This window comes from Ranitomeya variabilis, chromosome 5 (assembly GCF_051348905.1).
Source record: "Ranitomeya variabilis isolate aRanVar5 chromosome 5, aRanVar5.hap1, whole genome shotgun sequence".
NCBI classification, from domain to species: domain Eukaryota; kingdom Metazoa; phylum Chordata; class Amphibia; order Anura; family Dendrobatidae; genus Ranitomeya; species Ranitomeya variabilis.
In genome coordinates, this window is record NC_135236.1 from 237,578,633 (window position 1) to 237,605,973 (window position 27,341).

The 27,341-nt window shown below is 43.3% G+C and overlaps 1 protein-coding gene across 2 annotated transcripts in view; it reads right to left on the reverse strand.

The window, feature by feature from the left end:
* The window catches only part of BNIP2 (BCL2 interacting protein 2), a 61,676-nt gene that overhangs the window by 20,205 nt on the left and 14,130 nt on the right, over positions 1-27,341 (reverse strand). For both annotated transcript variants that reach the window (XM_077263928.1, XM_077263929.1), the window contains exons 3-5: positions 25,363-25,424; positions 11,758-11,943; positions 1,932-2,108 (exon numbers count right to left, since the gene is read on the reverse strand). In XM_077263928.1, coding sequence (XP_077120043.1) covers positions 1,932-2,108; positions 11,758-11,943; positions 25,363-25,424 — 425 coding nt within the window. The remainder of the gene's footprint in view (positions 1-1,931; positions 2,109-11,757; positions 11,944-25,362; positions 25,425-27,341) is intronic.

Here is a 27,341-nt window from a genome sequence, read left to right on the forward strand (position 1 = left end):
TGGCTGCAAGTGTGATTTAGTTATTGCCAACACCTGTTAGGCGCCACAGGTAAGTTACAGGTGCTGTTAATTACACAAATTAGAGAAGCATCACATGATTTTTCGAACAGTGCCAATACTTTTGTCCACCCCTTTTTTTATGTTTGGTGTGGAATTATATCCAATTTGGCTTTAGGACAATTCTTTTTGTGTTTTTTCATTTAAGACAAATTAAATGAAGATAATAATACCAAAGAATTTGTGTTTGCAATCATTTTCAGGAAGAAACTGACAGAATTGCAGGGGTGTCAATACTTTTGGCCACAACTGTAAGTTCTAAAAAGAGAGAGAAAACCCCACTGATCACAAGATCTTACACTCTACAAGAGAGAATCCCACTAGTCATAAGAGCTTACACTCTACTTATGATCAGTGGGGTTCTTGCTCTAACTCTTGTAGAGAGAACTCAAGAACCCCACTGATCAGAGAGAATGCACAAAAAGAGAAAACGCCGGTTCTATTCAAAGCGACAATACGTTTGTGGAAGCACAGGGATTGAGTGCAGCTGATTAGCTTCCAGGAAGACAGGTGCAATACCCAGACAAGCAGAGTCTTAAGAAATCCTGGTAAAGAATGAATGGCAGGCACTCTGTGTCCAGTAAAACTCTTCCTTTACTTGAAGAGTCTGGACCCGTTGAAATGTAGTCTGTGCGTGAAACAGCTGTCATCCACATGGTGACCCACTCCCCCTGCATCCATGTTTTAAAACGTCTTCAAATAATGAAGTGTTACTGGGCACCGAGTGCCACCCAACCATCTTTTTACCAGGATTTCATAAGAGAGAGAACCCGACAGTGTGAGAGAACTCCGCTGACCATAGGAACTTAAACTCTTCATTAGAGAGGGACTTATCTGATGACTCTGGAGATAGAAAATGACTCTGCTGCACAAACTGTGCTCCACTGGAAACCGCTGATCTATAATTGCCTCGGTACTGGCCACCATTGTAAAAAGATATCTGTAAGGTGTCATAGCTGCAGGGTATTATGGGGAGGCCTGCGCAACAACTTAAAACTACATTATATACACACACAAGGTGTGTATGGGTACCAGCGCATACCCATACACACCTTGTGTGTGTATATATATTTATTGTTTGTTTTTACAAACCGAGGTGGAGGGTTGTTGGTATCGCAGCAGGTATTGACAATAACGTTGACAATTTGCGCCACCAACTTTTAAATCTTGTTAAAACTACATTAGCCTGTTCTATTATGTCTCAGCAGTGTATGAAATGGTGCTGGACAAGTTTTTTTCTATTGTGAGCTGAATCTCAAAATGTTCGTATTTGGGGAGGATTTGCTAATTTTAGGAAATTTGACTCAAATTCGATCCTCTGCAGATTGATCAGCTCATCTCTGACAGGTCTGCCTTGAGGGAAAGTAGTAGTATCTATTCTCTTGACCCCTCCTTGGAATGTATGCGCTGTGGCCTCTTTGCAGGTCAAGAGGAAATATAAATAACCCACAGCTATTTGTAGACTCCTATCCACAGAGCTAGAGTTGCTCTGATGTTGGTGTAGTGACTAAAAGGATTGATCTGTACATTCAGGTCACGCTTATAGTGCTGCGAGGAAGACTACTAGATGTTCTCTCTCATTTCACCAACTTGAGAAAGCCCCACTGAAGTCCATGAAGAGCCCAAATGCAAAACTCAAAGATGGAAACTGTCTCGTTCTGTCAGGAGATAGATAGCTCTTGGTCTGTTTTATGTACCGGTGCATAGAGGTGGTTATTGTAGACATCCTCCATCTCTCCATGTAATAGAGCTCTACAAATATGTACTATTAACATTGTCCTCATAGCAGCGAACATCGGGTATTGATTTTGAAACATTGGCACTTCATTACACAGAGTGCCAGGTGCCACACTCAGACCATTGTCCAGATTTACCTCCATGGCTAATGACTTTCTTGTAAGGCTCGATGGCTGACATGTCCACTCTATGATCCTGCTCTCCAATCCTGAACATACGCCAGCGTCTGCTCTCCTCCTTCTCCTCAGCAGCACTGTACTCTGGGATTGACCCTTTCGGAAGCACTTCAGCGGATTTCGGTTTTGGAAGGTCATCTGTTAAAACAGAACAAAATGAAGCTGCGCACTTCCAGAGATATCATCCGCTAGGGTCATTAACCACTTTCCTGTGGGTCTCTGGGAACAATGCTCTCTGTGAGAATTCTTCTTTTCAGTTAACCAAGAACATGGTTCTTTGTGCTGAAGTGGGACATTCCCGACAATCTGTAATACACTTCATACACAGTATGCCATTTATAGGGAACAGTGAATTGATTTTGGAAGACGACACTGTGCGGCCTATCATGACTATGAATTACGTCACCAGCAGATCTCATGGTGCCACTGGATGGAGCGGACGCCCCTGTTAACATTTTAGTATCTATATAATACAAAGAGAGAACGACAATACAAGTAAGCCATTTAGCGCACATTAAAAAATATTACCTTGATCATAAAGCCATCTCTGATATAAAACCCTTTTACTTCATGCCTTATTTTCGGTTATCCAATAGTAGGACTTCACTGATATTTCTGAAATATTTTTTCTCCTAAGAGCACATTCACAGTGTTGTCTCCCAAATTCAAGACATGGTATTGCTGGTTGATTTGGACATGTTCTCATAGTTTCCAGAGTCCTTTCGCAGAGAGTGATTACTTGCACACACGGGGCTACCAACTGCTTATTGCACAAGACATACTAACGGTGCTGTGTAAGCAGGCAAGCAAACGATCAGATATGAATTAACACGTGGACATGCGCCAAATCACAGCTAGGTATATACACGGACAAAGCATCCCATTATGGGGTACAGTATTTTGGTTGATTATGTGTGATTAATTGTAGGTTTTCATGATTTCTGCAAACCAAGAAGCCTGCTCCCTTACCACAAAGCAAGGAAGAAACGACCTACTGTTAGATGCCTCTTTCGAAGGCTTAGCTCTTAAAGTATACTATCCTCCACGGCAATGGAAACAGCAGCATAGAAAATAAAACAACAAATAGAAAGGAACCCCTTTACAGTGTCTTTAAATGAAGGGCACACCTTGGGCTGGTTAATGGCTTCATGAGCACACAGGCATGGCTTGCCGGAGAGGAGCCATGAAAGCATTAAACAGCTCGGTACATGAGTATTATAACAAGTAATCGACAAGCCACCCAGTATGTGATACAGTTGTGCTCAACACCATAAGCCCCCCTGAATATAAGGCAAGTCATGAAAAACTTCTCCCGAAATAAAGGGTTTAGTAACACTGCTTGGAGATATAGATTTATTAGGGTCTTGTACAAACTCGGCATGGGAAAAAGAAACAGAACCGAAAGCAATACAGACACGAGTAACCCCTTGCCTCCGCAGACGGTTTTCGTATTTACGTTTGCATTTCTTACTTTGCTTCAAGACCCATACATTTTTTTCTCCCATCAACCTAGCTGTATGAGGGCTTGTTTTTATTTTGCAGGACAAGCTGTAGTTTTTAATAACTCTGACCAATTTTATCATACAAAGTATTGAAAAATGTGAAAAAAAAATCCTAGTGGGATAAAATTGTGAAAAACAAATGCAATCCTGACATGGTTTTCTAAATTTTGGAATTACTGTGTTCTGTTTTAAAAAAAAAAAAAAAAAAAAAAAAGGAAACATGATTTTCCGGTCAGTTCAATTATGATTATGGCAATATAAGATTAGCATAGATTTTTACATTTTACATTAAGTAGAGAACAAAACTCAGAAGTTTGCACAAAAAAATAAAAATGTGACATTTGTCTTGTCCTTTAGCGTCATCTGTATTGTTATTTTTCTGTCAACGGAGCAGTGTGAGGGCTTGCTTTTTGTATGGCGATTATTTTCTGGGTCACATACAATGCATTTTATTTAGGTAGACGAGGTGTCAAAAAACACCTCAATTCTGGCATGTAGATGTTTTTTTCTCTTCATGGTGTTTGTTTCATCGGATAATTTGATAGACTGGACTATAACGGATATAGTGATAACAAATAGGTTTGTTTTTTTCTGTAATGTCTTTATTTTTAATGACAGACAATGGGAATGGGTATAATGCAAACATACAGTGGGTACGGAAAGTACTCAGACGCCTTATAATTTTTCACTCTGTTTCATTGCAGCCATTTGGTAAATTCAAAAAAGTTCATTTTTTTCTCATTAATGTACACTCTGCACCCCATCTTGACTAGAAAAAAAAAACAACACAGAAATGTAGAAATTTTGGCAAATTTAATAATAAGTATACAGACCCTTTAATAATAATAATAATAATAATTTTATTTATATAGCGCCAACATATTCCGCAGCGCTTTACAACTTATAGAGGGGACTTATACAGACAACAGACATTACAGCATAACAGAAATCACAGTTCAAAACAGATACCAGGAGGAATGAGGGCCCTGCTGCTCGCAAGCTTACAATCTATGAGGAAAAGGGGAGACACAAGAGGTGGATGGTAACAATTGCTTTAGTTATTTGGACCAGCCATAGTGTAAGGCTCGGGTGTTCATGTAAAGCTGCATGAACCAGTTAACTGCCTAAGTATGTAACAGTACAGACACAGAGGCTATTAACTGCATAAAGTGTATGAGAACATGATGGAGGAACGTGATTATGTTGTTTTTTATTAATAGGCCACACAGGGATAATTAGGTTAATGCGTTGAGGCGGTAGGCCAATCTGAACAAATGAGTTTTTAGTGCACGCTTAAAACTGTGGGGATTGGGGATTAATTGTATTAACCTAGGTAGTGCATTCCTAAGAATCGGCGCCGCACGTGTAAAGTCTTGGAGACGGGAGTGGGAGGTTCTGATTATTGAGGATGCTAACCTGACGTCATTAGCGGAGCGGAGGGCACGGGTAGGTTGGTAGACTGAGACCAGAGAGGAGATGTAGGGTGGTGCTGAGCCATGGAGTGCTTTGTGGATGAGGGTAGTAGTTTTGTACTGGATTCTGGATTGGATGGGTAGCCAGTGTAATGACTGGCACAAGGTAGAGGCATCGGTGTAACGGTTGGCGAGGACACTTTGCTCAGACACTCATTTACGGTAAGTCACATGCTGTCCATTTCCTTGTGGTCCTCCTTGAGATGGTTGTACTCCTTCATTGGAGTCCAGCTGTGTTTAATTAAACTGATAGGACTTGATTTGGAAAGGCGCACACCTGTCTATATAAGACCTCACAGTGCATGTCAGACCAAATGAGAATCATGAGGGCAAGGGAACTGGCCAAGAGACAGAATTTGTGGCAAGGCACAGATCTGGCCAAGGTTACAACAGAATTTCTGCAGTACTCAAGGTTCCTTAGAGCACAGTGGCCTCCATAATCCTCATATGGAAGAAGTTTAGGACCACCAGAAGTCTTCCTAGACCTGGCCGTCCAGCCAAACTGAGCAATCGTGGGAGAAGAGCCTTTGTGAGAGAGATAAAGAAGAACCCCAAGATCACTGTGGTTGAGCTCCAGTGATGCAGTAGGGAGATGGGAAAAAGTTCCACAAAGTCAACTATCACTGCAGCCCTCCACCAGTCAGGCCTTTATGGCTGAGTGGCCCGACGGAAGCCTCTCCTCAGTGAAAGACATACGAAAGACATTGCTTAAAAAAAAAAAAAAACAACACACACATATGAAGGACTCCCAGACTATGATAAATCAGATTCTGTGGTCTCATAAGATGAAGATAGACCTTTTTGGTGATAATTCTAAGCAATATGTGTGGAGAAAACCAGGCACTGCTCATCACCTGCCCGATACAATCCCAACAGTGAAACATGGTGGTGACAGCATCATGCTATGGGGGTGTTTTTCAGCTGCAGGGACAGGAAGACTGGTTGTCATTGAAGGAAACATGAATGCGGCCAAGTACAGAGATATCCTGAATGAAAACCTCTTCCAGGGTGCTCTGGACCTCATCACCTTCCAACAAGACAATGACAAAGGCATGGCTTCAGAACAACTCTGTGACCATCCTTGACTAGCCCAGCCAGAGCCCGGACCTAAACCCAATTGAGCATCTCTGGAGAGACCTCAAAATGGATGTCCTCCAACGTTCACATCCAACCTGATGGAACTGGAGAGGACCTGCAAGGAGGAATGGCAAAGCATAATATTCTACTAGTTTCTGTTCTTAGCCACCTAACTAGATTTTAACCTGTCAGAGGACCTGAAGCTGCAATACCACAGTAGTGCAGTACACGTTGTAAATCTCAGTCTCTTATGGGGGGGGGGGGGGGGGGGACAGGGGTCTTCGGTAGGCCACTGGCTGCCATGGTAACATACATGCGCAACAGCTCCATTAAATGCCTCTGTCAGAGATTAGGTGGTGCTCAGATGGTACAGTAGAAAATGGTGAATGTTAGGCAAGCTTTCACCTAGAAGGTGGGAGACGGCACCAGAAGAGAATGCACTCAGGATTGAGCAGGTTGACAATTTATCAAGGATGTCGTCATTCTGTGGACTCAAATAAAGGCAACGTTACCTGCCAAATATTGTAATTTATATCACTACTGGGCAGCATACAGCATTATTTGCTGAATCCTTTATTTTCTGTCAGAGATTAAGCCATCTAAATGGTTAACAGTACCAGAGGGCCAATCGCTGTTAGGGTAAGTTCACACAGGGCGTTTTTGCTGTGTTTTTTATCTGCGGAAAAACCTGATCATCTTAGCAGGAAAGAAGCTGCGCTAAAAACGCAGGTTTAGGTGCATTTTTTTCTCTCTTTGTGCATGCCAATAAAGTGGAGTGCACACAGAAAAAAAAACAACTTCCTGTAGATAGATAGAATGAATAGATAGAATAGATAGATTACCTGCGGTATCCTCTTCCCCGGCATTTTCCCACGGTGGGGAAGTTACCTCAGGTCAGGCTGTGAGGGAGCGCAGGCTCGGTGACGTCACCGCTGGTTCCTGAGCCTGCTCCGTCTCATTCATTCCCCAGTTGCTTACAGCCAGGAGCGGCCACATTAGCAGCGCTCCTGGTTGTAAGCTTTATCTCCCCCAGATAGTGAGTGGGACACTCGTTATATTGGACTGTGACGGATCAGGAAGTATGCTTTGCTTTTTTCATTTTAATTTTTATTACAGAAGATTGATGGCTTCGCTTTGGAATGGCAGAACAATAAAAAGATGGTCAAAACTGTGTGGTGTTTTATTTCATTAAAATACTTTTTTCTGCATGTGTGTTTATTTAACCCTTTAACTGCTATAGGATTAGTAATGGATAGGTGTCTTACTGACACCTCTCCATTACTATGCCGACTTAGTGTCACCTTACAATAAGAAGGTGACATTAACCCCTCATTACCCCGCTTGGCACCTCTACAGGGCAAGTGGGAAGAGGCGGACAAAGCCTCAGAATTGGCACATCTAATAGATGCGACTTCTCTGGGCAGCTGTGGGCTGCTATTTTTAGGCTGGGGGGCCTACATCAATGGCTCCTTACCAGCCTGAGAGCATCAGCCCCCAGCTGTGAGCTTTAGCAAAGCTGGTTGTCAAAAATTCGGGGAACCCACGCGGTCTTTTTTTAATTATTTATAGCACAGGAGCAGCAGATGAAAACTCCCATCAACCGCTCCGGATGTCACTGTAATTAGCGGCTGTAGGTGTCAGATGATGGGATCAGTAGTCCCATCAGCTGACACCAGTGATTGGAGGTGAAGTTTACACCTCCGATCACAGCTGAGCGCTCCTGCTGTCTTCTGACAGCGTGGGAAGAGCGGCTCTCTCACTGGCAGGGATGATCTCCCCGCCAATCAGAAGCGGTGTTTACCACGCTGGCATGCATATGACAGCGTGTCAAACACTGCAATGTTGGGCCCCCCATTCAAGTGAATGGGGATCGGGTCCGCTCTGCTGGATGACAGGCTGCATGGACGCATCATGCAGCCTGCCATCTAGATGTAGCAGAGCTGAGTGTGATGTCACATCTGGCTGTTCTTGACTTTTCTGCAGCAAATATGCTGCAAGAAAAGTCAACCTGCGTATTTGCAGCATTTTTTCACCATCCATTCAAGTCAATGGGTGGAAAATGCTGGAAAAACGCTGAAAGAAGTGACATGCCCTATGTCAAAAAAACGCTGCAAAGCACAAAATACTGATCACACAAAAACCCAATGTGTGTGCATATAATTTCTGAAATCTCATAGGCTTTGCTTGTACTGTAAAAAGCAGCTGAAAATTAGCATAACTAAACGCACCAAAAATGCCCTGTGTGAACTTACCCTTAGACAGATGACAGCTATGTAAACAGCCGACATCGGCAGCGTGTGGAGGGAGCTCGGATTCTGACCGCAGTGCTGACATACTTGTAGGTCATTTTGCGCTGAAGGGTAAATGGCATGAGCAGATCAGTTTGAAACAAAAGACATTATTGGGCTAATCCGTAACTAACTACAAATTAGACTCACCTCCCAATCTGGTTAGGGTACGGCCAGATGGAGAGGCCAAATACTGCTGTTTGATTTTGCAAAGGAAAAGCTGAAATTCGCGGTGTGGTTTTGCAAATTAATCAGCTGTTCCTCAGCAAGATCAAGTGCTTGCTGGTTAAACGATTGGCACCAATTCATAATGACCACCAATTTTCTCTGGCAGAGAAGGCGTGCGCTTCTTAACGAATCAGGAGTGCCTAGCCAGTGTTGTGCGTCAGAAATCTTACTCTAGTCTCTAACTAATTGGGGTAAGATTTCTTGGGTAAGGAATGCCACAGCCTGTCATGCGTTAGATGAGCTATGGTATCACACCCCTACTGCGCCACCTCCCATCTCTTCTATATTTTAGCAGAGCTGGGATAAACTTGTGCGAAAACACCAAAAGTCACAAAAGTTTTACGCAACTCCAAGATACTTAGAAATGTAGCATCTTTTCAAAAGCAATTTATGCCAAAATTCTGGTGAAGTTGTTTTGATGAATTGGGGCCTATAGATCTGTTTACAATGCACATTTGCTGACTTCAAACGCACACTGAACGTTCTTAGGAATGCTCCTTTTACGATAATTGTGCAGTCTGAACAAGATGCCCATCACCCAATGAATGAGCAAAACACTCTTTCGAGTGAAATGATATTGCACAAAAGATCATCATTCTTGGCAGCGCATCATCCCGTGTAAATAGGTGTAAACACTGTCGAACAATTGCAGCTGATGTGCACTGAACAATCTACTACAGATCATTCAGAGCACATCAGAAATGGAGTCGGTCTGTGTAAAATAAGCTATTGAATAACTGCCAAGCATGTTGACAGTCGGGGGACACTTAACACTGCTAATTGTGTAGTATGTGCAGGCTTTTGAACACTAGCTTCAATATCTCAAAATGTTATGAAGCTTGCTACTCACGGAAATGTCAAGAACTTTCTAGGATGTGGAAGAAAGAGAAAGTTTGATGGTGGAACCCAACATTTGTTTGAAATGAGGCAAAGAAACCATGTACAACATTCAAAGAACTTCAGGTTGATCTGGAGTGATGGTTTCAAACTGTATTCTACGCAGCTCACTGAGTAACATCCACCTGTATGTGCGAATGGATGCCAGACAGAACTCTGCCTAGACACAAAGAAAAATGACAATACTTTTGGGAAAATATTCTATGGACAGATAACACTAACCTAAAGATTGCTATGTTTACAGGCAATAAAATAAAGCCTATAAGAAAAGTGCACACTGCATATAGTGAAACATGGTGGAGGATCCATAATGTTGTGAGGCTGCCTTATTGCATCCGGAACCGGAGGCCTTGAATGTGTTACAGGAACAATGAAATCCGAGAATCATCACAGCATTTTATTGCCCTGTGCACCCAAGTAGCAGACATTAGGTTGGAGTGGAACAAAGTGGGCCCTACAAAAGAAAAATGACAAAAGCACACAAGCAAAAGCACAAAATGATTAGAAAATAAAAAAAATGGACTGTTTTATCCTGGACATCTTAGAGAGCTGAAATCTACTATTTGGAAAATAACTTCTGCAAATATTTAGGACCTTGAGAAATGCAGTGAAAAAAAATATCTGCAGAAATGAATAAGGGGCTTACAGAGGCAGGCATTGTTGCCAAAGCTTGTGCAACTACGTGTAAGTGAAGGATGCCTTAAATCCCATCCATGCCATGTACTAAGCTTTTTTATTTTTATTTTTGAAGTGACTGCATGTATGATGATAGGACAATGTTTAAAATAATCTAATACACAGTGTGTAAATCAATTATTTCTGAAATATTGGCCTATAATTACGAATAATCAAGGGTGCCAGTAATGTCAAGCACAACTGTATAGTACACGTATTCTTATGAATGAACAAAAAATAGCCAGAATGCAATATCATCAATCACCATTGACCATTAACAATGTGAACTATGGAACCACCAGGCTGTACCACCTTAATGCCTACATGACTACAGCCAATCAGAAGCTGCAGCTGCCAAATGGGACGGAACGGGACCATAGTGACATTTTCTGCAAGACCAGAACAATTTGGTGCTCGTCTGCTGACAACTTCCCTGAGAAGAATACTTACAGATTTGTTGTGGAAAGCAATCCCCAGCAATGTGTGAACATACCCTTACAGAAAAGCAGAGTGTTTCAACACATCTCATTATGAAGCGGATAGATTAGGTTTGGCTAAAAAACATTTGCTCGTCACCACAGATGAATAGGTGATAGGCCATGGAGACCGTAACCTGCATCTGTTCTATCTAGTAGCCTGAAACGTACCTACTTTTATCTTCAGAAGTCATTAATACCTTCCTGTGCAGAATCTCTCCCAAACTTAATAAGTCGGCAAGTTTACTTTAAGGGTATGTTCACACAATGTCTTTTAGATGCCAGCATACCCCTATAGTTATTGAAGAGACTTCTTTCACATCTTTTTTTCATACACAAGACAGTGAAGCCACCTAAAGAATTGTCAGATTACTTCTTTTAAAGCCTGAAGTGGTTAAAAGAAGAGAGAATAGATGAAACATATGTACAGCAATTCATTTTGACATTGCTGTGCTTATGTTCATTATTTTGGCATTTTATTAGCGTTTTTTCTGGTAGGTTCCAGGAAGAATCTGCCAGAAAAGAAACGATGTGTGAACCTACCCTAAGAGTTCAGAAACTTCCTTATTTTATAAAAAGTCTGTCTGCTGTGGACAAGGAGGTAAGAGGGAGGAGGGGTGTGCAGGTGAAGTTTCTTTCCTCAGTGTGTCTGGGACTGCATGAGGAGGGGCGCAGCAGCTGTAGCGGAGGGGCGCAGCAGCTGGAGCGGACGGGCTCAGAGCAAACAATACAGCTCTTGCATCTCACCAAGAAGAGCCCACCCCTTCAGCAAGCATGGAAAGAAAAAAAAAAGTCCATTAGCGAAAACCAGCAGAGTGCAGGAACAAGACCAAAATCATTTCTTGTGGTTAGATGTAGACACAGACAAACAAAACCATGACATTTGGCTTTACAGGTTATAACTGTTGCATCTGGGGAAAAAAACACTTCTCTACAAGCAAGCTGCCTTTAGAGGATTAGCACTAATCCAGCTCTATGTATTCAAGGTCCCCGTAAGCCATGTAGCTCATGAGTTAAGCGCCTCTGGCATCTAAAAGTCATTATATACTGCATGTCCGCTACAGGAATGGCTTATCTCAGACATGGGGAATACTATCGACCAGGTCACTACGAGCGCTAAAATAATTGCATGTAAATCATACTAAATACACAGCATGAAATAAATCCATTACCTTCCCATTCAAATTCATTGCTGTTTTCAGAAGGTGTATCTAGATCATCTAAATCCAAATCTCCACTTTCATCCAAGTCTTCAGATAAGATGGAGCCTTCGCCACGATCCAGAGTTAAGCTTAGGTTGGGAGCCATGAGTTTCTTCTTTGCTTTTCTACTGCCATTTATTTCCTCTGGACTCGGTACTAATAAGAAGAAAATGCCCACAGTGATATAAGCAGAAGTGTCAGGTACAAGTTCTGAAAACTCTCATTGTTTACATAAATGTGTGCATCACAACGTGGGAGAGCATGAGTAATAAAGGTGGGATGGGAGCGCTTCTCGCAGAAAATAATAGCATGAAAAACCATGAAGTCTGTTATCTGCGATTGCTATTGGCATGCAGTGGTCTTGACATTGCCTTAAGAGAAGATGCTTATGAAACATCATTTCAGCAAATGCTAAATTGCATTCTTGTAATATATAACATGGGTCAACCCAACAGTTGATAAAAAGTAAAAAAAAATATAAAATTAAAAAAATAAATAAAGTACTCACCTTTTTGCCCTAGCAATCCAGTGAAGTCAGTGGACGCCGCAGCCAATACCATACTGTACTTGCACCATTGCTTAGCCCTGAGGCATGACGACAGTAGGGCACATGAGTGGTCACTTGTAGATAAAGGCCGGGAGGACCCCAGGAGTTTATTAGCCAGATCACAGTCTGCTATGCTTTCCTATACTGTAAAAGAAAGGTATCCAACGCATACTGACCCAACAGTGACCAAAAGGACACCTTTGGCCTGTGTTAATTGAATGGGGCCCTATATGGAAATATAGACTAAATGTAAAGATATAATGCAGTGTGCACGCACAGAAGCTCTATGGAAAGGCACGCTCCATCCCTACGGCTCCATACTACAGAGCATTAGGCATTCTGGCACCTACTCCCCGATGTCTTTGTAAAGTGACGTATTCCAGGAGTATTCTAGATACAGCCAGAATATGAAATCAGACGCATGCTAAGGTACAGCTCACCCCAAGCCATAATGCTACGTTCACATTTGCGTTGTGCAGCGCAGCGTCGGCGGCGCAACGCACAACGCATACACAACGCATGCCAAACGCATGCATAACGCTGCGTTTTGCGACGCATGCGTTGTGTTTTTGGACGCCAAAAAAATGCAACTTGCTGCGTCCTCTGCGCCCTGACGCTTGCGTCAAAAAAGACGCAAGCATCAAAAAATGCAAGACAACTCATGTCCATGCGCCCCCATGTTAAATATAGGGGCGCATGTCGCATGCGTCGCCGCAGCTGCGCCCGACGCTGCGCTGCACAACGCTAATGTGAACGTAGCATAAGATTGTCAGAGGCTGAATACAATACTGTCCATAATTGGAGTTCTCTGTCGCATATCCTTAGAGAGTCAAATGTTTAGCTGTAATCTATTAGTGCCAACAGTCTCCTATCCACATGTACAGTGGGTACGGAAAGTATTCAGACACTTAAAATTTTCCCTCTTTGTTTCGTTGCTGCCATTTGGTAAATTCAAAAAAGTTTTTTCTTCTCATTAATGTACACTGTGCACCCCATCTTGACTGAAAAAAACAGAAATGTAGAAATTTTTGCAAATTTATTAAAATAGAAAAACTGAAATATCACATGGTCATAACTATTCAGACCCTTTTCTCATACACTCATATTTAAGTCACATGCTGTCCATTTCCTTGTGATCCTCCTTGCGATGGTTCTACTCCTTCATTGGAGGCTGTATTTAATTAAACTGATAGGACTTGATTTGGAAAGGCACCCACCTGTCTATATAAGACCTCACATCTCACAGTGCATGTCAGACCAAATGAGAATCATGAGGTCAAAGGAACTGGCCAAGAGATAGAATTGTGGCTAGGCACAGATCTGGCCAAGGTTTCAACAGAATTTCTGCAGTTCTGAAGGTTCCTAAGAGCACAGTGGCATCCATTGTCCTTGAGGGTATGTGCACACGTCCAGAACGCATGCAGAATTTTCCTGAGATAAACCTGAGGTTTTCCGCAGGAATTCTGCATGCGTTTTTTGCGCAATTTTGCGCGGGTTTTTTTTGCGTATTTTTTGCGTTTTTTTCCGGACACTCCAAAACAATGGGAAATCCGCATAAAATCCGCAAAAATAATGAACATGATGCTTCTTTTCCCCAGCAATGCGTTTTTTTGGCGGAAAAAATGCATCATGTGCACAAAAATTGCGGAATGCATTCTAAATGATAGGATGCATATGTATGCGTTTATACGTTTTTATAGCGGTTTTATCGCGAAAAAAACAAGAAAATTCCTGAACGTGTGCACATACCCTAAATGGAAGAATATTGGGACCACCAGAAGTCTTCCTAGACCTGGCCGTCCAGCCAAACTGAGCAATCATGGGAGAAGAGCCTTGGTGAGAGCGGTAAAGAAAAACCCCAAGATCACTGTGGCTGAGCTCCAGAGATGCAGTATGGAGATGGGAGAAAGGTCCACAAAGTCAACTATCACTGCAGCCCTCCACCAGTCGGGCCTTTATAGCAGAGCGGCCCTACGGAAGAGCCACCTCAGAGTAAGGCATATGAAAGCCCGCATAGAGTTTGCTAAAAAACAAATGAAGGCCTCCCAGACTGAGAAATAAGATTCCCTGGTCTGATGAGACGAAGATACGCCTTTTTGGTGATAATTCTAAGCGGTATGTGTGGAGAAAACCAGGCACTGCTCAGCACCTGGCCAATACAATCCCAACAATGAAACATGGTGGTGGCAGCATCATGCTATGGGAGTGTTTTTCAGCTGCAGGGACAGGACGACTGGTTGTCATTGAAGGAAATATGAATGTGGTCAAGTACAGAGATATCCTGGATGAAAACCTCTTCCAAAGCGCTCTGGACCTCAGCCTTGGCTGAAGGCTCACCTTCCAACAAGACAATAACCCTAAGCACACAGCTAAAATAACAAAGGAGTGGCTTCAGAACAACTCTGACCATTCTTGACTGGCCCAGCCAGAGCCCTGACCTAAACACAATTGAGCATCTCTGGAGAGACCTAAAAATGGCTGTCCACCAACGTTCACCACCCAACCTGACGGAACTGGAGAGGATCTACAAGGAAGAATGGCAGAGAATCCCCAAATCCAGGTGTGAAAAACTTGTTACATCAGTCCCAAGAAGACTCATGGCTGTACTAAGCTCAAAAGCGTGCTTCTACTCAATACTGAACAAAGGGTCTGAATATTTATGACCATGTGATATTTCAGTTTTTCTTTTTTAAATAAATTTACAAAAATTACTACATTTGTTTTCTTTTCAGGCAAGATGGGGTGCAGAGCATACATTTAGGCTGTGTGCACACGTTCCAGATTTTTCGTGTTTTTTTCGCTATAAAAATGCGATAAAACTGCAAAAAAAACGCATCCATTAAGCATCCTATTAATAGAAGGCAATCCGCAATTTTTGTGCACATGTTGCGTTTTTTCCGCTAAAAAAATGCATCGCGGTATAAAACGCAGCATGTTCATTAATTTTGCGGACTTCCCGTTATTTAATGCATTGGGAAGCTCCGGCAAAAAACGCGCAAAATCCGCACAAAAAATGCGAGAAAAACGCGAGAAAAATGCATGTGGATTTCCTGTGGAAAAAGTCGGGTTTTTTTCAGGAAATTTCTGCAAAGAATCCTGACGTGTGCACATAGCCTAATGAGAAAAAAACAAAACTTCTTTGAATTTACCAAATGGCTGCAATGAAACAGAGTGAAAAATTGAAAGGGGTCTGAATACTTTCCGTACCCACTGTACATACTATTAATATGTGTAGGTTACACAATGTGATCTGTATGAGTGAAGTCATGCGTTGTCATTACCTTCTTCAGAAGGAAGTGAGTCAGGACGGTGCAGACACAAGGACAAACCACAGATGGTAGTTAATACAGCAGGCACAGAGAGTAGCATGCAGATATAGCTAGGAGGTAGATACTTGCGTGAGTTATGAGATGCTGAGTAAGGGGTACAGTAAACTGACTGATCCAGCACTGGAAATGCCCAAGCTAAAGCAGACACACAGGGTCCACAGACAATAAAGGGACACAAAACAAGACGCATATTATAGGAGGAGTAAGTAGCAGAAATATTTCTAAGACCAATGTACAGAGAAATAATCACTTTATAGCCATGTTTTGTATTACTTGAGATTCAACTGGGACTTAAAATTCTACTTGTCATTGACTATGCATGGATCTAGGACTCAGCAATAAATTGCTACCTTACGGCTAGGTTCACACATTGCATTTTTTTTTAATGCAAATTAAAAGATGCGTTTTACAGTAAAATACAGCTGAAAAAGGGCAGCACAGCTTACCTGCCCAGGTCTCTGAACAAATAGGCCACGTTCACACTTTGCGGTTTTTACCGCGGATCCGCGGCGATTTTGATGCTGCGGGTCCGCAGCAGTTTCCATAGCGTCTACATTAACATGTAAACCCTATGGAAACCGCAAACCGCAGTGCGGTTTAAAACCCGCAGCATGTCACTTCTTTGTGCAGAATCGCAGCGATTCTGCACCCATAGAAATGCATTGTTCCGCTTACTTCCCGCATGGGGCTGTGCCCACGTTGCGGGAAGTAAGCGGATAATGTGCGGGTGGTACCCGGGGTGGAGGAGAGGAGACTCTCCTCCAGGCCCTGGGAACCATAAATAGTGTAAAAAAAAAAAAAGAATTAAAATAAAAAATGATGTTATACTCACCTCACAGCGCTGCCCGCGGCCGTCCGGTCTTCGGCTTGCTGTGCGAGCAGGACCTGTGGTGACGTCGCGGTCACATGACCGTGATGACGCCGCGGTCACATGACCGTGACGTCACGAAGGTCCTTCTCGGCACAGCATCTTTGGAACCGGACCGCCGGGTGCAGCGCCGAGGAGATCCGGACATCGGAGGGTGAGTATAGCCAATTTTTATTATTTTTATCATTACTATTGATGCTGCATATTGCTGCATATGCAGCATCAATAGTACAGGAGTAATCCCGCAGCAGAAACCGCGGAACTAACCGCGATAAATCTGCAGGGATAACCGCAGCGGTTTTGCCCTGCAGATTTATCAATTCCGCTGCGGGATAAACCTGCAGAGCACGCCGCAGAGTGTGCACATGGCCATACACTACAGGATGCAGCCAACCCATATAGCAAAGATGTTGAAAAACACGTGCAAAATACTAAATAGGCAGCCACTCACCACATACCCACTCATGGAGGGGGTGACTGCTTAGTATACATTTGCATAATAGAGGCCTGTATAGGGCGCTGTTCACATGTACAGTAGATAATGCATAGTGTCTGGTCCTCAGCCTATTAGTCACGCTCATACTATTCGATTAGGCGGTTTGGCCAGCAGTCTCTCAATGCATCCCAGTGTGAACACCCCTGTATACAGGACCCAACAAGCTGGGCTTGGCTGCACCCTGAAAAATAAAGCGCACAAAATACATATAAATATGTGAGGTATTGGTCGATATTCTGTCCAAGATATGGAGGATTTTTAGTCCTCTTTTGTGGCTTTGCTACTAAGTTTAGTAATAGGACTCAAAAGCGTGAGGACCCTTGACGTTGTGTTGCAAGCTTGCATGTCCTGTATGGTTATAATCGAAGAAATGTTACCACTAACATGAAGTACCATATGTCACGAAAGAAAAAAACTCTCTCAGAATCAGTGGGATACGTTGAAGCGTTCTAGGGCTATAACCTAATAAAGTGACAGTGGTAAAGGTACCGTCACATTAAGCGACGCTGCAGCGATAGCGACAACGATGCCGATCGCTGCAGCGTCGCTGTTTGATCGATGGAGAGCTGTCACACAGACTGCTCTCCAGCGACCAACGATGCCGAGGTCCCCGGGTAACCAGGGTAAACATCGGGTTGCTAAGCGCAGGGCCGCGCTTAGTAACCCGATGTTTACCCTGGTTACCAGCGTAAAAGTAAAAAAAACAAACAGTACATACTCACCCAGCGTCCCCCAGCTTCTGCTTCCTGACACTGACTGAGCTCCGGCCCTAACAGCACAGCGGCTTTCACTTTCACTTTAGGGCCGGCGCTCAGTCAGTGTCAGGAAGCAGACGCTGGGGGAGGTATGACGCTGGGTGAGTATGTACTGTTTGTTTTTTTTACTTTTACGCTGGTAACCAGGGTAAACATCGGGTTACTAAGCGCGGCCCTGCGCTTGGTAACCCGATGTTTACCCTGGTTACCAGTGTAAAACATCGCTGGTATCGTTGCTTTTGGTGTCAAACACAACGATACACGGCGATCGGACGACCAAATAAAGTTCTGGACTTTATTCAGCGACCAGCGACATCACAGCAGGATCCTGATCGCTGCTGCGTGTCAAACTAAACGATATCGCTAGCCAGGACGCTGCAACGTCACGGATCGCTAGCGATGTCGTTTAGTGTGACGGTACCTTAAGAATTGTAAAAATTGGCTTGGTCATTAAGTACCAAATTGTCACTAAGGGGTTAAATTAGTGATGTGTTAAAGTAAACAATTGCCTGAGAAATTCAATGGCCAACCAAGGTTTAAAACTAAACAAATGCCTACCAATGTGTGAAACTGAACAATGCCTGACCAGCTCAAGGGTTGACCAATGTGGGAAAGCAAACACTGACTTAAAAAAATCTTCTTCCACTAAATAATTTGATCAATTTGCCCTTTTTTCACATATGCCTTGCATTGGTGGCCTAACACCTTGTATTGTTCATGCTTGTAAGGTGGAAGCAAAGCTAAATTTTGATATCCTGAAAAATGTAGCAAAAAAAACAAAAAACACACACAGCAAGAAAAGCAGCAAAAACCTACCGCACTCTTTGTCTGCAGCTTTACTGCCAACGATCAGGTTTTGGCTGCAGAAAAATAAGCAGCAAAAATGCAATTTGTGAACATAGCCTAAAGGTACCGTCACATTTAGCACCGCTGCAGCGATCTAGACAACGATCTAGATCGCTGCAGCGTCGCTGTGTGGTCGCTGGGGAGCTGTCACACAGACAGCTCTCCAGCGACCAACGATGCCGGTCCCCGGGTAAACATCAGGTTACTAAGCGCAGGGCCGCGCTTAGTAACCCGATGTTTACCCTGGTTACCATTGTAAATGTAAAAAAAAAAACAAACACTACATACTTACATTCCGGTGTCTGTCCCCCGGCGCTGTGCTTTCCTGCACTGACTGTGAGCGCCGGCCGGAAAGCACAGCGGTGACGTCACCGCTGTAGTCTGCTTTACGGCTGGCCGGCGCTGACAGTGCAGGAAAGCACAGCGCCGGGGAACAGACACCGGTATGTAAGTATGTAGTGTTTGTTTTTTTTACATTTACACTGGTAACCAGGGTAAACATCGGGTTACTAAGCGCGGCCCTGCGCTTAGTAACCCGATGTTTACCCTGGTTACCAATGAAGACATCGCTGAATCGGCGTCACACACGCCGATTCAGCGATGTCTGCGGGAGATCCAGCGACGAAATAAAGTTCTGGACTTTCTGCTCCGACCAACGATGGCACAGCGGGATCCTGATCGCTGCTGCGTGTCAAACTCAACGATATCGCTAGCCAGGACGCTGCAACGTCACGGATCGCTAGCGATATCGTTCAGTGTGAAGGTACCTTTAGGCTCTCCTGGATTTGGACAAGTCAGGATAACTGGACAGATACAGTGTATGTACACAGTGCACACAATGTACTTTTCAGGGTCTGCTACTAAATCTGTGTGAAAAAGGACTCAGAATAAACATCGGCATTTGTATGTAAAACTAGCTTGCTATGCATATGTTCAGCCTCAGGAGCACCTTCTACCTGCTTCAGAAGTGAGCTGACCATTCTTCAGGCATCTTCCACTCAGAAGATGATCTCTACTTACAGTAAGAGTCAATATGAAGGCTCAAAAGATGCACAGAAGAAGAGTATATTTTTGAGTGGTTTCCCAGCTTTTTCACTTGAGGAACCACTAGTGGGTTTTTTTTTTGTTTTTTTTTTAAAATAAAGGGACCAGAAAAACACAAGTATAAAAGACGACCCAAAAATGCGATAAACCACTGGTGGTCCAAATTGTAGACGTGTCCTGAAGAGTCTTCCTTAGAAAACGCATTGGCTTTGCCTGCGTGTGAAAGACATCATCTGCACATATCCTAAGGTCGGTTTCACATGTCCGTATATTTCCAGTACTGGAAAAACGGTACCGGAGATATCTATGTCCGTGTGTGCAATACTTGCGGCACACATTCCCAGGCAGCGGGTCTCATCACTATTCCCTGCTCTGCCGGCAATCGTCGCGAGCAGAGGAGAATAATGAGAGTTACATTAAAGTCAGAACGATGACAGCAGGTGGCATCATCACTGGCATTTTCCCACGGTCCTGAGGTCATCGCAGTTCAGCCCGGCATCGATGATGTCACCGCTGGTGAATGATGCTGCGCTCTCAGCATCTCATTCACTAGTGGTTCTCAGCCTGGGTGGTCGCATCTTGGCACCGTCAGACGGTGGGACAGAACGACGGACAGGTATGGTATATTGTTGTTTTTTATTTTACTTTTATTACAAGAGATCGAGGGCTTCGGTGGAATTAGGCGAGGTCGTAAGTATGGTTTCATTGAGATTATTAAAGGAGTCTGTGTCATTTTTTCAATTAATAGACTTTATTCTGGCTGTGCCTTTATTTACCATGTAACTATAGGATTAGTAATGGAGAGGTGTCTAATAGACGCCTCTCCATTACTAAGCCATAGGCTTGATGTCACTTGACAATACAAAGGCGACATCAACCCCACAAATATGAACCCAACTTGCCACCGCTGCAGGGCAAATGGGAAGAGGCAGGCAAAGCGCCAGAAATCTAATAGATGCGCCTTCTCTGGGCAGCTGCAGGCTGCTCTTTTTAGGCTGGATGGGGGCCTATATCAATGGTTCCTTACCAGCCTGAGAGAGAATACCAGCCCCCAGCTGTGAGCTCTAGCAAGGCTGGTTGTCAGAAATGGGGGGACCCCACACTGTATTTAAAAAAAAATATTTATTTAAATAATAAACAGTGTGGGGACCCCTCTATTCTTGATAACCAACCTTGCTGAAGCCGACAGGGTTGCAGCCCCCAGCTGTGAGTTTTGCCTGGTTGGTTCAAGAAAATAGAGGGAACCCACGTCGGGTTTTTCATTCATTTATTTCGTTATATTTCAGGCGCCAGCTGAGGAATACCCCGATCATCTGCTCCTGCTGCCACTGTTATTAGCGGCAGCAGGTGTCGAATAATAGGAGTAAGAGTCCCAAAAGCCCCCCCACTTGCTGTCATCGTTCAGACTTTAAATATAACTCATCATTCTCCTCTGCTCGCGCCGATCGCCAGCAGAGCAGGGGAGAATGATGAGAGCCATCTTCAGCACCTGCCGCCGGGGAACAGCGCTTACTGTAGTGCTCCTTCGCCGATGCGTGTCACACGGAGGACATCAATGTGTGTTCTCCATGTGCGGTAAAAAAGATGGACATATCTACGTGTGGAGCACACGGACACACGGTCCATGGAAACCCACTGACATGTGCACAGACCAATTCATTTCAATGGGTCTACGTGTGTCGGTGTCTCCGATACGTGTGAAAACTGTCACCACAAGTACGTGTGAAAGAGGCTTAAGAATGTATTTCCAATGACCATTGGGAACAAGCGATCCTAGGAAGATTTGTTTGCCAATAGTTAGGTTGCTTAAACAGGCCGCCAATCATCCAACAAAAAAGCAAAACGTAAGATTGGTGGGTAACATATTCATCCTGGATACAGGACATGAGCTCACGAGAAAGTCGATATTCTATGTGCACAGGAGGGTCATATTAACGACTTTTCTGTGCACGGGAGTGTGGTTGGCCTGTCTACGCCTCCAGGCTATTAAACAGCCGACAACTAACTTCATTATGGATGACCGGCGATTCATTTAACAACCCTATCCGAAAGCCAGGTTATATGGTCAAAGACAGTAAGTGTTCCGATTTGTTCTCCTGTGCCACAGAACAGATGAGAGTACCAAACAAGGCAAAGCCACAATGTGCCATGGCAAATGGAAAGGTTCTGACAAAGCATGCATCACCGTTACTGAATACATTATTGCTTTTAAACAATCTCACTAGACGTACAAAAAAAACTGATGTGCCGCAATAAGCAACATTGATTTTAGTGGACATTTTTTTTTATACCCAGAGAGTGCCATAACCTGGATAGAAACCATAACTGCATGCTGTAATTTTACACCCTCCAAAAAACAAACAAACAACCAACCAAAAAAACACCACAATCTGCTTGTGTGTGGAAGTGACCTAAAACTATATTCCGATTTTGGAAAAAATAAAAATTAAAAATAACTTATAGGACAAAGTTTGATAAAAAAAAAACAAAAATTAGCAAATTTGCGATTTTACCAACAAACTGGCAAAAACTCAAAAATTATACTAAGGCTATGATCACAGGCACCCAAAACCTGCTGTCTTGGCACTTATAACGCTGCATTCAAAACACCCGTTTTGCAGCGTTATCCTGGCATTTTTTAGGTACGGATTACACGTGTGCTTTGCCAATGTATAGGGGGATATAATTGAATACAACTGTAAGATCTTATTATGGGCCCCATGTTCAAAAGACGCTCCCAAAATTGTAACATATCTGACTGGTTGTCAGGATGCTAAGCTCTAGCTTAAAATGAATCAGGGTGGCTAGATAAAAAGGGCTCAGAGTACAAATAGGTTTGTGGAACCACTAAATTTATGTTAAGTCTTCTGAAAATCCACAAAAAACTCCACCTCACTGTATCCCCCATAATATAAATGTATAAGATGGGGTAGGCAGCCACGCAGGGTCACTGGCACAGGCATTAGGCTCAGCCTACTCTGCCTAGATTGGGGGGTCATCGCTGTTGCACAATGAGGAGACCAGCAAAGAACTTATCTCACCCTCCTCACCCTGGAGGGTTTCACAACAGGTCATATCGCAGGCTTCCTCAGCGGGGAACATGCGCTCAGCAATGCCAATAAATAGATGCGTGTGGACATACGCAACACACAACTATAAAACTGAGGGGTGCTGTACTAATGTATAGTTTTGGCTTTTTGATTTTTTATATGTAACACAGCTAGGAAGTAAAATATATGCACCCAAGTGCTAAACTTAACTACTGCAATTAAGGTCCAGCCCTAATCAACACTGCTCCATACAAAATTAACACCCATTACAACAGGCCACAATTACCTACCATTAACCCCTTCATGACCTTGGGATTTTCCGTGTTCGTTTTTCGCTCCCCTCCTTCCCAGAGCCATAACTTTTTTTTATTTTTCTGTCAATATGGCCATGTGAGGGTTTATTTGTTGCGAAACAAGTTGTACTTTTGAACGACATCATTGGTTTTAGCATGTCGTGTACTAGAAAACAGGAAAAAAATTCCAAGTGCGGTGAAATTGCAAAAAAAGTGCAGTCCCACACTTGTTTTTTGTTTGTTTTTTTACAAGGTTCACTAAATGCTAAAAGTGACCGGACATTATGATTCTCCAGGTCATTACGAGTTCATAGACACCTAACATGACTAGGTTATTTTTTATGTAAGTGGTGAAAAAAAATTCCAAACTTTGCTAAAAAAAAAAAAGAAAAAGAACTGCGCCATTTTCCGATACCCGTAGCGTCACCAATTTTCATGATCTGGGGCCGGGTGAGGGCTTATTTTTTGAGTGCCGAGCTGGCGTTTTTAATGATACCATTTCGGTGCAGATACGTTCTTTTGATCGCCCGTTATTGCATTTTAATGCAATGTCGCAGCGACCAAAAAAAAGTAATTCTGGCGTTTTGAATTTTCTCGCTACGCTGTTTAGAGATCAGCTTAATGCTATTTTTTATTTTTTATTGATTGATTGGGTGATTCTGAACGCGGCGATACCAAATATGTGTAGGTTCGATTTTTTTTTTATTGATTTATTTTGAATGGGGCGAAACGGGGGTGATTTAAACTTTTATATATTTTTTTTTTTTTACTTTTGCCATGCTTCAATAGCCTCCATAGGAGACTAGAAGCTGGCACAACGCGATCATCAGATCGCTGCTATGCAGCAGAAATGCAGGTGTGCTATGAGCGTCGACCACAGGGTGGTGCTCACAGCTACCGGGGATCAGTAACCACAGAGGTCTCAAGGACCTCTATGGTTAGAATGCAGAAGCAATTGTCAGCGATGCGCTCATTTCCGTCCGCCCGGCAGCGCCGGTTAAATGCCGCTGTCTGCGTTTGACAGCGGCATTTAACTAGTTAATAGCGGCGGGTGAATCGCGATTTCACCCGCCGCTATTGCGGGCACATGTCAGCTGTTCAAAACAGCTGATATGTCCCGGCTTTGATGCGGGCACACCGCCGGAGCCCTGCATCAAAGCGCAGTATCTGACCTCGGACGTACTATCCTGTCCGAGGTCAGAAAGGGGTTAATCAATTTTTTTTCCATATTTTCATTTTTATAAACATTGAAAAAAAGTAAATAAAGGAAGAAGATGCAACAGGGAGGGAGTTTGAGGTACATGTAGCAGAGCTATACGCGTTGCGGGACAAATTAATTATCTTCTCGGCTGACAGGTGAGGAATATGGTTGTTTATGATTTTAGTTCTGTTACAGAAGACATTGGCTTCAGTGGATTGGGCGTTGAGGCGAGTATACATGGTTTTGGCAAATGTAGATTAATTAAAGAAGTCCGTGTCATTATTTCAAATGAAAGGACTTTATTCTGGGTGTGTATTTTTTTTACAATAGCACTATGCGGTTAGCAATGGCGGCACCTTACAGACACCCCTCTATTACTAACCTCTGGGCTTGATGTCACCTGACAATACAAAGGGTGACATCAACCCCCCCTCCCACTATCACCCCACTTGTTACCGCACCAGGGTAAGTGGGAAGAGCAGGGCTAAGTGCCAAATTTTGGGGAAAGGAAATGCTAGCTATACAGCAGTGAGGTGATATTAATAGCCTGGGAAGCCCCATAGGTATTACCCCCTGGCTATAAACATCTACCTTCAGCTGTCCACTGTCCCTATGCTGGTTAATAGAATGTAGGGAGATCCCACGCCATTTTTTTTTTTTAAATAATTTATTTAATAAAATACACATGTACAGTAAACTACACACAAAAAGCACTGATTTTATCTCATTCATATTTACATAGATTTTTTTATCTATCTGTATAGCTGTCTAATCTCTCTCTAATAGATATAGCAGAATATTTCCTTGAAAAACCATGTGTAATCACCCTATTTAAAAGCTCATGTTATTATTGCATTGCAATCGGATCATATTTGCATGTAAATCGGATGCTAGGTGTTACAAATCGCATTGTATTGGCATGAAAATCGAATGACACTCGTCCAACTTTTCTGGACTGAAATCGGACCTCTTTTCTTCCACAGTGATGGATATGAGCCCTTAGTTATAGAACAGCATAAAAAATAATCCCTACAAATTTTTTTTAGATGGGTTCAAAAATATGGATACTGGTATTACTGAATATGTATATATAGCATTTACAAACAGAAATATAGGTGGCACTATAATAGCCAAATCCTCTCTTACCTGGCCTGCCATCTGCTCCAGATAAGAAATCCCCTTCAATATGGTCATCTTCTGGAAGTGGTCTATTAAACAGTACATTGCAACATGATTAGCTAAAATCACACTAAGTGTAGACCTTGTAGACATACTAAGGTCTTCAGGAGGCATCTATAACACGTGATGGAATTCCAACTAAGTTGTGTACAACTGCACTGAGGAGACTGATGACAGGAGGAAAATGAAGGATAAATACTTATATAACCTACATCAAAACTAAGAATAGCTCCGAACATAACTTTGGCTAAAATAAGACAGACATTTTTCAATCTAAATTTAAAGGGTTTAACCAGGAACTTTTTTTTTTTTTTTTATAAAAGATCCAACTGGCTGTAACCACACTGGGCTCAGCGGTGATGCCAATGACAGTGATTGGCTGCAGTAGTCTCATCATCGCTGCAGCCAGTCAACAAGAACCAGTGCAGAGGCTGAGAGGCAGTGTTGGAGGGTGAGTTACTGCAGAGTTTGTTATTTTCAAAGAGCATAAGTCCATGGGACCTACAAAAATTATTCTAAGAAAACCCCTTGAAAAGGCATCTAGGGCAAATGTAGGAAACCTCCCTCTATGAGCCAGACAGAGAAACTGAAAAACTATTCTACTAGGCCTGTGCATTCAATAATATGGGACGGCTTGCATCTGATGATACATGTTTCAGTATTAAAGGGAACATGTCACCCCCAAAATCAATGGTGAGGTAAGCTCACCGTCATCAGGGGCTTATCTACAGCATTCTGTAATTCTGTAGATAAGCCCCCGATGTTACCTGAAAGAGGAGAAAAAGACATCTATATATCTATATATATGAGGCACCACATCACCACACATAATCCTGCCCCCACCCCATTACCACACACAATCCCGCCCCACCATATTACCACACACAATCCGCACCACATCACCACACACAATCCCGCCCCTCACAAGTCCCGCCCCCCACCACATCACCACACAGTCCCGCCCCTTCAACACATCACCACACACAATCCCGCCCCCCAACACATCACCACACAATCCTGCCCCCCCACCCCACATTACTAAACATAATCCCGCCCCCCCACCACATCACCACACAATCCTGCACCTTCAACACATCACCACTAGTGTTGAGCATTCCGATACTGCAAATATCGGGTATCGGCCGGTATTCGCTGTATCGGAATTCCGATACCGAGTTCCGATATTTTTGTGATATCGGAATCGGAAGTTCATATAACTTCCCAGTCATCTTCGGCGTGTGTGGTGTGTATGGTTCCCAGGGTCTGGAGGAGAGGAGACTCTCCTTCAGGCCCTGGGATCCATAGTCATGTAAAAAATAAAGAATAAAAAAAAAAAAAAATATACTCACCCCTCCAACGGACCCTGGGCCTCAGCGGTGCAACCGGCAGCCTCCGTTCCTAAGAATGCAGTGAGTGTAGGACCTGCGATGACGTCGCGGTCTTGTGACTGGTCGCGTGACTGGTCGTGTGACCGCGACGTCATCGCAGGTCCTTCACTCACTGCATTCTTAGGAACGGAGGCAGACGCTTGCACCTCTGAGAGCCAGGGTCCGTCGGAGGGGTGAGTATATCCATATTTTTTTTTTTTCTTTATTTTTTACATGACTATGGATCCCAGGGCCTGAAGGAGAGTTTCCTCTCCTTCAGACCCTGGGAACCATCCAGGATAGCGTCCGATATTTGTGTCCCATTGACTTGTATTGGTATCGGTATCGGCGATATCCGATATTTTTTGGATATCGGCCGATCCAATCCGATACTTTTGAATATTGGAAGGTATCGCTCAACACTAATCACCACACATAATCCCGCCCCCCCAACACATCACAAATAATACCACCCCCCCACCACACAATCCCGACCCCCACCACATTACTACACATAATCCCGCCCCCCCACCACATTACTACACATAATCCCGCCCCCCCACATTACCACAGATAATC